We start from the raw sequence: 10,854 nt of genomic DNA, 5'->3' as shown, positions 1-10,854 counted from the left end.
TGGAGCTGGACCTCTTGCCTCTGCCTCTGCCTCTGTTTCTGTTTCTGTTGTCCGAGCGCAACTGAGGACAATGTTGTCCTGCTTTGCCATCGCTGTCGCTGTCGCCGTTGCGACTGCGATTGCTTTTGCCACCACCGTGTGTTTTGTGTCTGTGGCGAGTCCGATAATACTTACGTCGATGGCGAGATATACATGTACACGTACATCTACGTCTTTCATCGTGCATCTACGTGTCTTGTAGATTCCTGGGGAGGCATGTTCAACGCGAGCTTTGATGCAAGGGCGGCGGCGACCGCGATGGCGAGGGTACTTCCGTCTGACCATTCTGGGTGGTTACGATTGAGGTTGGAAAGGGATATCGTCTGTGAGGTCCGGTGGCCAATGGACGACGCGGATATCAGCCACCGGGGAACGTTGAGATGGCGGTGTAGATCGTGCTTTTTAGTGGCTATTGTCTACCATGTAGTCGCCTGTATCTTGTACCGAGTACTCTGTAGAGTGTCTGTCGGAGTACGGAGATAACTCTGGACTGTGACTGTGTACAGAGTATGCTCAGTATCGGCTGAGCGAATCCGAGGCATACCTGATGTTTGTAGAATCAGCCATCACATGCGGGGTTGAGGATGCCTTTGATATTTGTTTACGGGGTAGATAGTATGGAGGTGAAGAGTCAGTGTTTGAGAATCGAGCTGGTGCCTATCTCGACATATGAAAGGGCCGTGCGCTTGCGTTTGAGGACTGCCATGGCCGTGACCGTCACCGTGACCATGGCGACGCTGAGTTGGCAGAGGACAGGGAAGTTCTGCACTGCTGCACCCCGCACTCAGTCATTGCTGCTGGCATGGTTATCGTGGCTGGATATTGCAGACTCGGCTTCCTTGCATACTTTCTATGCATATCATTGTGCCATCGACATGCTGTTGATGTTATAGGGACAATATCGCAGCAGTCGTATCTGTTCAGAGGTATAAGTATAAAGGACTGGTGTATGTACCTGCCGACCTGAAGAGAGTGATACAAACCCATCCGCGAATGTCTATCTGGATTGTTGACGGGTAGGAGATGCACCAGATCTAGACCTTCTCGTCCGTGGGTTCTCCGAGCTGCCGTCTATTGGCGCCCAGAGCAAGCTGGAGATGGTCATCGGGAGCCTAAGCTGGCGTAGCTGGCGTCGCTGGCAGAGCAGAGAGAGGGGAAGGGCAAGCCCCTCCCGAGGTTAATGCGCGCTCGGATCTTTGCAAGGCAACGATGGCCCCCTTGATTGTATATTGACATCTCGTAAAGATCGTGGACTCAGAGATATGCTTTGTACTAGACGCGCCCGGTCCAGTTGAACAGACAGCCAGGGCTGTCATATCGGAGCGTTGGGGATCCGGACTAATAGGAGGTTGATGGCGTTGTGGAAGGGCAAGGTGGAGGCGTCGCGGGGTTGAGTGAAACGAAGAGGATGAGGAGACGATGCAGAAGCCATAGGGAGACGCGGATCATGGACGCATGTCTGATGTTTGTCAGGGGTCATGTGTCCTGTACAGCTATCTTTCATGCTGCATGGATAGGAACGAGTCATTGGTGTCACAGCCATTGCAATGGACGATACCACGATGATATGATACAAAGAGGCGGTGTCACTGGTCGGACGCAATTCTAATCCATGCAATGTATGTATGGTGATCCAATTGATCCGTAGCACATCCTAGAGTAGGTCGCATGGATATCAGAAGATAGCTGGATGGCTGTCTTAATATTAGTAAGGAATCCAGCCGCCAAAACAGATGTCTGTGCATTGTCGCTGTGATCTTATTTGTTGTATGCAGAATTGAAACAGACCTGGTTAATGAAAGAGGATATCTAAACAGTTAGTCAGTTTCAAACTGCATTTGAAATTAAATTATTTCGGACAAGGTTTCGACTCACCTGCCTATAATGTGAAGACTATTCCTGTCAGTATCAGAGTGCTCTAAAATGAGCATCGACTAAGCTCGAGTGTGCTTTGGCCTCAGTCTACTGCAACCGCTGCTGCACACTAGAGCAGCACGTAAGCTACTTAGACTCTCCCCACTACTGCCTCACCCGCAGCACGGTCTGTTCTGGCCGTCCATCGATTCTGCTGCAAGTGGGGCGTCGCTGGTAGCTGATAAAAATTATCCTCTGATTGCGCAGACTTCTGGTGGTAGGAGGAAAGGTTTGTAGCTAAGGGTTTCTATGTATATCCCTTGGAGCGGTGGAGGCTTGTGGCTCCTCTCCAGGTACAGCATCCGTGCTGTAGTACAGGTCTGTATACAACTTCTCCTCCCCTCATGTCAGCCCCTGGTCGTCATCAATGTCAGGTGGTGGGAAGCAATATCAATTCGTTCCCGCTGATGTAGATCTATGCATACATTCCCCCATGTCGCTAGCTCTTCTTCAACATCACGAAGCTCAGCTGTCATGCTCGAGCATTGCGCGAATTAGGTAGACGAGGGGAAGGCGCAAGCTTGGCTGTCAGAAGAGACAACGATTGGAGCATACTGAAACCGAGCGTTGCTGTTTAGGAAACGTCAAAGCTCTGAGATCAAACTGATTTGACCAAAAACTCCTCGGGATACACTGCGTACCCGTGTTTTGCAACATATTCACTTGACTTTGAATACTGCTGGCATGTTGATAAGAACCACAAGTTTCCTACAGCGCATTAAAAATTGTCTTATCATTGTGAAGTCGTATGCGAGTGGTCAATCCCCCAAAACAGAATTTTTCCCCACGGGGACACACTATTGATGCCTGGAGAACACGCGCATCAGGCTCCAGTAGTTGCTGACTCGCTCATAGCCTCGTAGTTTCTCCGAAGACAGTTGAGCGGGACTGGCTATGATAGAGCCCCTCCTTTGCGGTTATCAGTGCATACCGGTGGAGCTCCCTGCCTTCTAGGCCTATGACAGAGCAGCACAGAATCCACGGATTTCGGAAAGTTCGCATCAAGCTATCGATATCTTTTCCTCCAGGCTCCACAAAGTGCTGACCGGGGACAACATCGGGGTAGTTCTCCGTCGAGCGAGAGTAAGTTAGCAACGCACCGGCACCGCAGTCATTGAGTTTGAGCTTCTGGAGAAGGTGAGTTTGGCGGTAAGCACATCCACTTCAGTGCACCGAGAGGGGAGTGACTAGTGAGAGACTCAGACAAGGTCCAAAGACAAAATTCTGACCGGTTGCAGATCTGTGCCCTTGCACGCCGCATACGGACAACCCATAGAGGGATAGAGGAGAGAGCATGCGTTGCACTGCCTTCAAACCGACCCAGAGATGCAGATTGTAGAGCAAAAGCATACCGCCTCCACCGAAGCGTTCTTCCTTGGCATGGTGCAAAGTCAAAGAGAAATCTGGAGACACGAGTTTTGCGTGGTGTCCGTGCTGTGCGAAGCAAAAGTATCAGAGCTCGGAAGACAGATCCAAAGCTTACGATGGGATGTCAATTGATTGCTAGTTAGGATCAAGAGGGGAATCCGAGGAGAAGCACTGGTGGCCCGAACGTAGGGGTAGTGTCAAGAGGGTATCAGTGTAGTCTACCTGGCGACCTGGAAGGAGGTCCTCTGAAGAAAGAGGTGGAGTGGAGCACAAAGGGTCCAACTCAACCATCGGACGGCGTCACGCCGAGTACCCGCTCGGGCGTCCGACAACGGGCCACCTCAGTATCAAAACTTAAAGGTAGGTAGGTGTAACTAAATAGTGAATCCGAATGTAGATAATGCGACTTGAATGTGCAGGAAACCAATCAATGCTTCAACATGGCTGAGCCGAAAGTTTCCACGATCAGAGGTACCTCCCATGGTCTGACAGGGGTCTCATACAACCAGTGTCCGTGGTCTCCTTGGGAGGGGCCAAACACCGTACTCCCAGCATCTAGACTCCTAGCCTATCCGCACGGTGACAGGTATCCACCATGTCTGGAGCTGGAGTCTGGAGTTTTGGAGTCTGGATTTTTGGGGTTGATCATTGTGTGATTGAGGAGTGAGAACGTGCAGTTCAATGCGGGCTCCGAATTTTCTCCTTGCACCATCAGCAGGAGCGTACTGGGGGGGGGGAGTGTAGATAATTCTGAACATTTTGAGTTGTACTGTGGGAACCATGGGTCTGATTGATAGCACAAAGACCTATCAGAATATCAGTAACTCAATCTCGCAAAGTTCAATGATGCGAGGGAGGGCAAGAATTTTGCCTGCAGTAGAGCAGCAGTAGGGAAGAGGTCCTTGCGGAGAGGGCCGATCGCGGGATCAGCCAAGATCACCGCAGCTCAACATAGTGAGTTCTTTTTCAAGCTGCAAAGGTAAGCTCCTCCGATTGATATTAAGTAGTATCAAAAGTTTTGACTAAAGCTTTGCTGTTTGATATATGGGATTAGTAGCACCTTCGCATTGGGCTTGAAGTGATTGGCGAAGTTGTCGGGAAAGAGTGCCACTGTGGCGAATAAAACTCTGCTGCGCTAAGCATGCAAGCGAGGCCTGTATATACTACCTTGCTGATAAGACGAAGAGGAAGAGTTGAGATTGCAGGTGAGACAAGCGCCAACAAGCAGTACATTGGTTCTGCTGATCTCCCAACACGAAGCATTATTAAATATAGATACAGGATATTAAATTAATATCGCCATGATCACCAGAGGCGTCCAAGGAGACATGTATGAACTATGAAGGATTTTCGAAGTAAGTACAGGTACTATACTCACTTCTAGAGTAGTGAACTCAAAGCTCATAGGCCACGCCATAGCAACAGAAGATGGTTGTTCATTCCGACAGTCGGCGGTGATATCGCATCATGAGCTGAGCACTACAAAGCGGTTACAGATGGCCGATCGAATATACCTCTGACTGGCCCCAAATACTTCTTGTACTTAATATTCTACTATCAACTAGCACTTACTCATGACACTTGGCAGACAGGAAGATAGATCAACACATTTCCTGTGGTATTATTATTTATGCTGTACATTTTGTACTCAGATAGACCTCCCAACGAGGTAAAAGCCGGAACATCAAATCAATGAATGAGGTGATGATATTTCCAAGCTTCGCAAGCGAGACAACCAGAACCCTGTCAATGGCCTGGCCCAATAGCCAAGGAAGAGCTGCAGCCACAATGTCTGTGCAGGCTGGTATACATGCACAGGAAACGTCCAATGATTCAGCATACCACGCCTAGCTTGAAAAGTCAAACTGCCATGGTCTGACTTTTCTAAAAAGCCTCCTGTCAATCAGTGGTTGGAACGGGGAAGCCTTGGAAGTTGGAACAGCATCCTGACGTCACACGAAGTCAATTTCCAAGGAAAATCTGGTTGGCATTTTCCCCCTCTCAACGCTAGTCGAGTAGTGTACTCTGATACTTATCTAGACGCCTCTTAAGTTGACTATATTTCTAGGTAGTCATCATTAATTTCGGGTCATTATATATTTTCGTCATTAATATTGTTGTCATTGCGATTTTGAAATTAGCACTCTTTTCGTCAGGTTTTTGCCATCTTACGGAGTACAACAGCAAGTCTTCATCGTAAGCTGAATGTTACGCAAAGAAGTGTGCTCGTTACCATCCTGATATCCATCCCGTAGATAAAGCAAACCCCCACAGTCCGGGCACTTCGGAAGAGATATGATGCAGTTTCGTATTATTCATCGAACAGAAAACCAAAAACAGGGTTTTGTTTCAAGATCGTCGGGCTATCAGAATCCCCATCAAAATTCTCGATCTAGCAAATGGACAAGTCTCCAACAATTGAATTGTGTCCCAGGTGGAACTGAAGCTGAAGTGGGATGGGAAAATATTTCCTGTTTGTCAAGGCAGTGGTACTCCATATTTTTTGATTCTGGCCGTTGGTGATACAGAGACATGTCATGATAATCGAAGTTGAACATGCACTCCGCTAGAAAAGCCACTCCAGGGGCCAAAAGCATAAATAAATACTGTACTTCGCATCTACTTTGCAGTTGATATGATCGAAATCTACTCCATATGGTAGACCTCAACTTGATTCAAAGACACGGCACTTCTTCCTCCCAACATTTTTTATGCAGAGTATCTAGACCTGGCGAGACCACTGGAAGAAGGAGCTTCTGGTGCCTCTGGTTGGTGGTGGCAACGGGGAGGCTGGCGCTAATTCGGGGCTACTTCTTGGTCTCTTCCACATTTCGCGCGTGGGGTGACAGCTACTAGATACGCCGTACTAGATAGGATACTACTCGACAGCAGGGTACTTTATATCATCTCATCCTTTTCTAGGGTACTCCGGAGTATTTCTTCCAAGTACATATTCCAAAGGAGGTATCGCCTATTTGAGACATCTGGGACTGGCGACTCCTGAACGTGGAGTCCCAAAAATCGACGTTTTGTCTGGTTGAGTACTTCTCTTATCAACCCCTCTTCTGTCAGGAATCATAAGAAGAGAAGACAAAAGACTCTAGAGTAGCAAATTGACTTTAGATCGAGATTCTTGAGATTCAGGTGCGGTGATGGATAGTCAATTCAGTCAGTCGCAGAAGGACGAAGCTCGTTCCTTGATTTCTGGCATTCCAGTAGTGTAGACATACATCGATACCTACGTATGTATGCAGTAGCATGTATATCTACAAAGTGGACCACAATACTCCGAACATGCAGCCTTGACGATCGCCTGTCCTCCACCAAGCCACATGTATATACCTACTTACATACTCCGTACATTCGAAGTAACAATATTACCTATGTAATTATGCATAGAGAATCTTTCCTTAACAAACAGCACTGCTTGACTATTGATTAGCTCATTCAAAAATGATCAAGCAATTCTCTTATCAACATTTTTCTTTAATGTCCATGGTTTTGGTATGACAGTCAAACCACTGGATGTCAGAGCGACCGGGATACCTCAGGTAAAGTCAAAGTCATACAGTCATACAACGATACAACCGTCTGGACGACCCGGAGTCCCAGGCTCCCAGGCGGATAGATAGGGCTCCACCTATCTGAACGGAACGCATTGACTGGCCTTCTGGGGATCGTCCCACTGTCCCAGACCGTTCGATCGTTCTTTAAAGTTCGCCTGTATTTACCAATAATACACCATCTTCCCATCATCACCTCATCTGTCGTCCTTTTCCGGGCGCTGCGGCAACTACTTAGTCCTTCTAGATACATGCTTGGCCGACTTATCCTCTTATTCAACGGTCATAGCGGATAGAATTTTTTCTTCCCCCCCTCTCTTTCTTATCGTACAATAATAATAATCATCATGAATAAAAAAAAAAGAAAAAGAAGTCAAAGCAGATCAGAAAGCAAACTAAAAGATGCAATACCACTAGATACTCCGTACTGAAGTCTGAACGCTTAGAACTTCTCCTCCCCTTAATCAATTTTGTCTCCACTTTCCATCCTTTCAGAGCATATTGATTCTTTCGATCGCAAGAGGCTCATGTTTTAGATACCGGATTTCCTGGATCTTTTTTTCTTCTGGACCGTAGTACACATCCTACCATAGCACACTGAGGATCTGCTCCTCTTATCAATTGCTGTCATTCCTGTTTATTGCGCCTACACTAGGGCCTTTATTATTACTGTGGCTCCCTCTTTTCTTCAATCACTCGTTCTTTCTTCGCCTCTCATATACTTCCCTCCCCCTCCGTTACGCTATCTATCTTCGCCTTCCCTTCTCTCTACCTTAATTTTTGTCCTCGCCCTTTTCTCTCACAGCATTGGTGGTGTTCGTTATCGTTTTGCGCCTCGTTCCTTTTTCTTGGCCCTGTAAAACTTTAAAGTTCCTGTGTTCCTCCCATCGCTCCAGTTGCCTTCCTTCAACCCCCGGCCGAACCTTTGTTCACCACTCTTGCCTCTCCGCTAGATGTCGAGTCCACAAGGTATGTACATGCAGCTCTCAACCTGATCGCGCGATGTCAATGCTACACACACTTTTTGCCAATGGTTTTTTCTTCGCCATCTTCCGAAACGTTAAAATGGCGGTGACCCGTTTCTCGAATCCTATTTTATCCTGATTCCTCTTTGTGCTACTGAGCATTTGTGCCGTGATACCTTCGTTGCCTCCCTGGTCCTGGACACTGACATGACTGTGCTCCAACGCTCCTTCTACTGATATTGCAAACGTCTCTCCCACTTTTCTGTCCGGTTCCTCTCTTGTCTTCACTGAGCAAGATCATTTCATCTTGTCAGCCACCTACCCGCTTGACACCTTCATTTGCCTCTCATCCGTTCTTCCCCGCATGTGTGAGGTTGCACATCAGATAGAGGCCATTGCCACTGTCCTGCCGTTGGACAGTCTCTAACTCTTGGTCAGATTGTATTTACAGGGGCCTCATTCTTTGATCTCTTCGTCTTTGGATCAAGGTTGCTCTCCTGCCGCTGTATCTTCAGCTTGTTCCCTTAAGACCTTTCTACCATCAGCCTGCATCTTGTGTCTAGCCACACAAGTCCGGCCGGATGCCATACACTGCGCCGTTGAAGTCGTCGCCTTCCGCGCAGCACATCGAACACTCTCAACCCATCTCTCACTCTTGTCCCAGCTCGCCACCATCGGTCGCTTCTAAAGCTGGGCGTCCGCACCTCCCACGTTCCTACTCATCTACCGCTTATGTTCGCAGGCACAGAAGGAGCCCGTCGAGCAGCAAGGCCTTTGTCTTCCCAGCTGCTGACAATCGTCCTCCTAAGACTAACCATGTTGTCGACACTCTGGCTAGTGTCCGGCAATCCCCGCCTCCGATAAGCGATGCCATGATCCCTCCAGGGGCGGTGATATCTCCACCGGAGTCGGCTCCGAACTCGAGTGATGAAGAGTCGACGCATCAGCACCGGGATGCACTGAAGCTGGAGGAACTCGAGGCGGCCGTGAGATGCATTGAGCAGCGACGGACGTCTTCTCCGGAGAGGGAAGCACCAGCAGAGAAGTCGTCATCGAGTACGGCGCCAGCGGCTCACGTGGAGGAGTCTTCTCGTTCACCACTCACCAAGGAGGCTCGCAAAATCTCGCACTCTCGGTCCGTAACCGAGAGTTCTATCTCTCAGAAGAACGAAGAAGCTTTGACAAGCTCGCCGGAAGAGAGTGAGAGGGATGATGAGCCCCATAGGAAGCAGCATATGGTGCGAAAGAAGTCTGGCGAACTTGTGAGACCGGCTCTTCGCCCTCCGTCGGCTCGGCGGCGGCCATCTAGCATGCCGGGTACCCCTACCTACGCCAAGGCGGTGCATTTTGACTCTCAGCTCGAACACATTCGTCACTTCTTGCAGTTGGACAAGCCACAGGCAGTCAGTGCCAATACGTCTCCTGTGGAGGACTATAACAACGAAGGTGAATTTCCCTTTGAGGTGCCTTCCTTCGAGTGGGAGATTCGACTTTCAAACTTTCCCAAGGATATCGCCTCCCGAGCTCTTCAAAGGGTGCGACTCGAACGACTATTTCTATCGTCGGACAAGAATACATTGGTTGGGGTGGTGGCAGCTGCCAATCTGGCTTTTCACAAGCACGTTGCGGCTCGCTTCACCTTCGACTACTGGAGGACAGTTTCTGAGGTTACTGCGGAATACAATGACGATGTCCGTCGGAAGCAAGCTCATGACGGCTATGACCGGTTCACCTTTAGCATCAAGCTCACTGACCAAGCAAACTTGGAACAAAAGACCATGTTTGTCTGCATCCGCTATAGTGTGGCTGGGCAGGAATTCTGGGACAATAACAATTTCATGAATTACCAAGTCAACTTCGTTCGGATCCCCCGGCCACGAGCAGAGCCGCGGGGCCCGTCCACCGCAAGCTCGCGCCCAGCCCTTCCTCGCAGCAAGAGCTTTGCCGGCGTCAACAGCCGTCCTTCTCCGATGCCTTCCTCGCTCGATGACTTTGATGATCATATAAACGATTATTTGTCCTTTGGTCGTCCCAAGAAGACATTGAAAGAGGAATCTTCATCCGAGAATCTGCTGAAGGAGGTTCACAATATGTCTGCTGCCCGCGAGAAGCAAGCACGACAAGCATTCGGCAATCGCTATGATTTTGGGGCCTCTTTGTCCGCCGTCATGCGGACCAAGCCCACCCATGATCGCACGACCCTGACCGCTCGAGCAAAGTCTGACACTACCAAGTCTGGCCCTGTGAACCGCGACCCTGTCCTGACGGAAGGTCTACACGTCAACAAGGCGTCTCCAGTTAGCGAGATCAGCCCGCAAGTTGCACACTCGGAACACGTCAAACCCTCGTCCCTCTTGTCCAGCAAACCCCACCATGATTCATCCGTATACAAAGAACTCGTCGACAAGTTCTGCTTCTATGGCTCCTCGAAGGGCTCCAATGGTACTAGCAGCTCGCTTAAAGAGAGTTCGCATCCCGATTCTTTGGGCACATCCAGCGCATCCAGCACCTCCCCCTCGCAATCATTGTCACCTCCCCTCTCACCGCGTGCGACTGAGATCTTGGGCATCGACTATGGGAACAGCCGCTCGTCGTCTGCTAGCCCTGTCGGCTCAAGCCCTCGTGCAGCTTCGTCATCGCCAACCCGTTTCGACTACGCTCATCACCCTCACATCCAGAGCGACTTCTTGAAAGAGACTCAGACCCCGGCAGTCATCAGAGGGTGAGTTTGCTCTTTCATGACTACCGATAAAGGAATTGGGTCCAACTTCACCGTCAGTGTACCTCTCACACTAAAGTTGAAGGTCACACAGTACTCTACTATCCATTCATGAGTCGATTTACTCGAGGGATGTATTCCTCGACCATCCCTCAAACCATCATAATTCTACCCAATCAGCCGTTTGCTGAATTAGCAGGGGATCTATTGTCGTCATTGCGTATTCCCGCCATGGCTTGTTGACCTGGTTTTAATGTCCCTTTTTTTCTCCTTTTCCCTGGTGCTC

At 49.2% G+C, this 10,854-nt stretch overlaps 1 protein-coding gene across 1 annotated transcript; it reads left to right on the top strand.

Annotated features, from left to right (window-relative positions):
* Positions 1-8,430: 8,430 nt before the first annotated feature.
* Positions 8,431-10,575, top strand: CDV56_101800 (protein phosphatase regulator GAC1; the record flags this gene model as incomplete). The annotated part of the gene is made up of 1 exon (XM_026755419.1): positions 8,431-10,575. One exon carries the CDS (start codon positions 8,431-8,433, stop codon positions 10,573-10,575), a length of 2,145 nt encoding a protein of 714 aa, XP_026611246.1.
* Positions 10,576-10,854: the final 279 nt, after the last annotated feature.

The sequence above is a fragment of the Aspergillus thermomutatus genome, assembly GCF_002237265.1.
Source record: "Aspergillus thermomutatus strain HMR AF 39 chromosome Unknown NODE_240, whole genome shotgun sequence".
Taxonomy (NCBI): Eukaryota; Fungi; Ascomycota; class Eurotiomycetes; order Eurotiales; family Aspergillaceae; genus Aspergillus; species Aspergillus thermomutatus.
The sequence above is the reverse complement of the archived record's forward strand: the minus strand, read 5'-3'. Positions and strand labels throughout refer to the sequence as shown.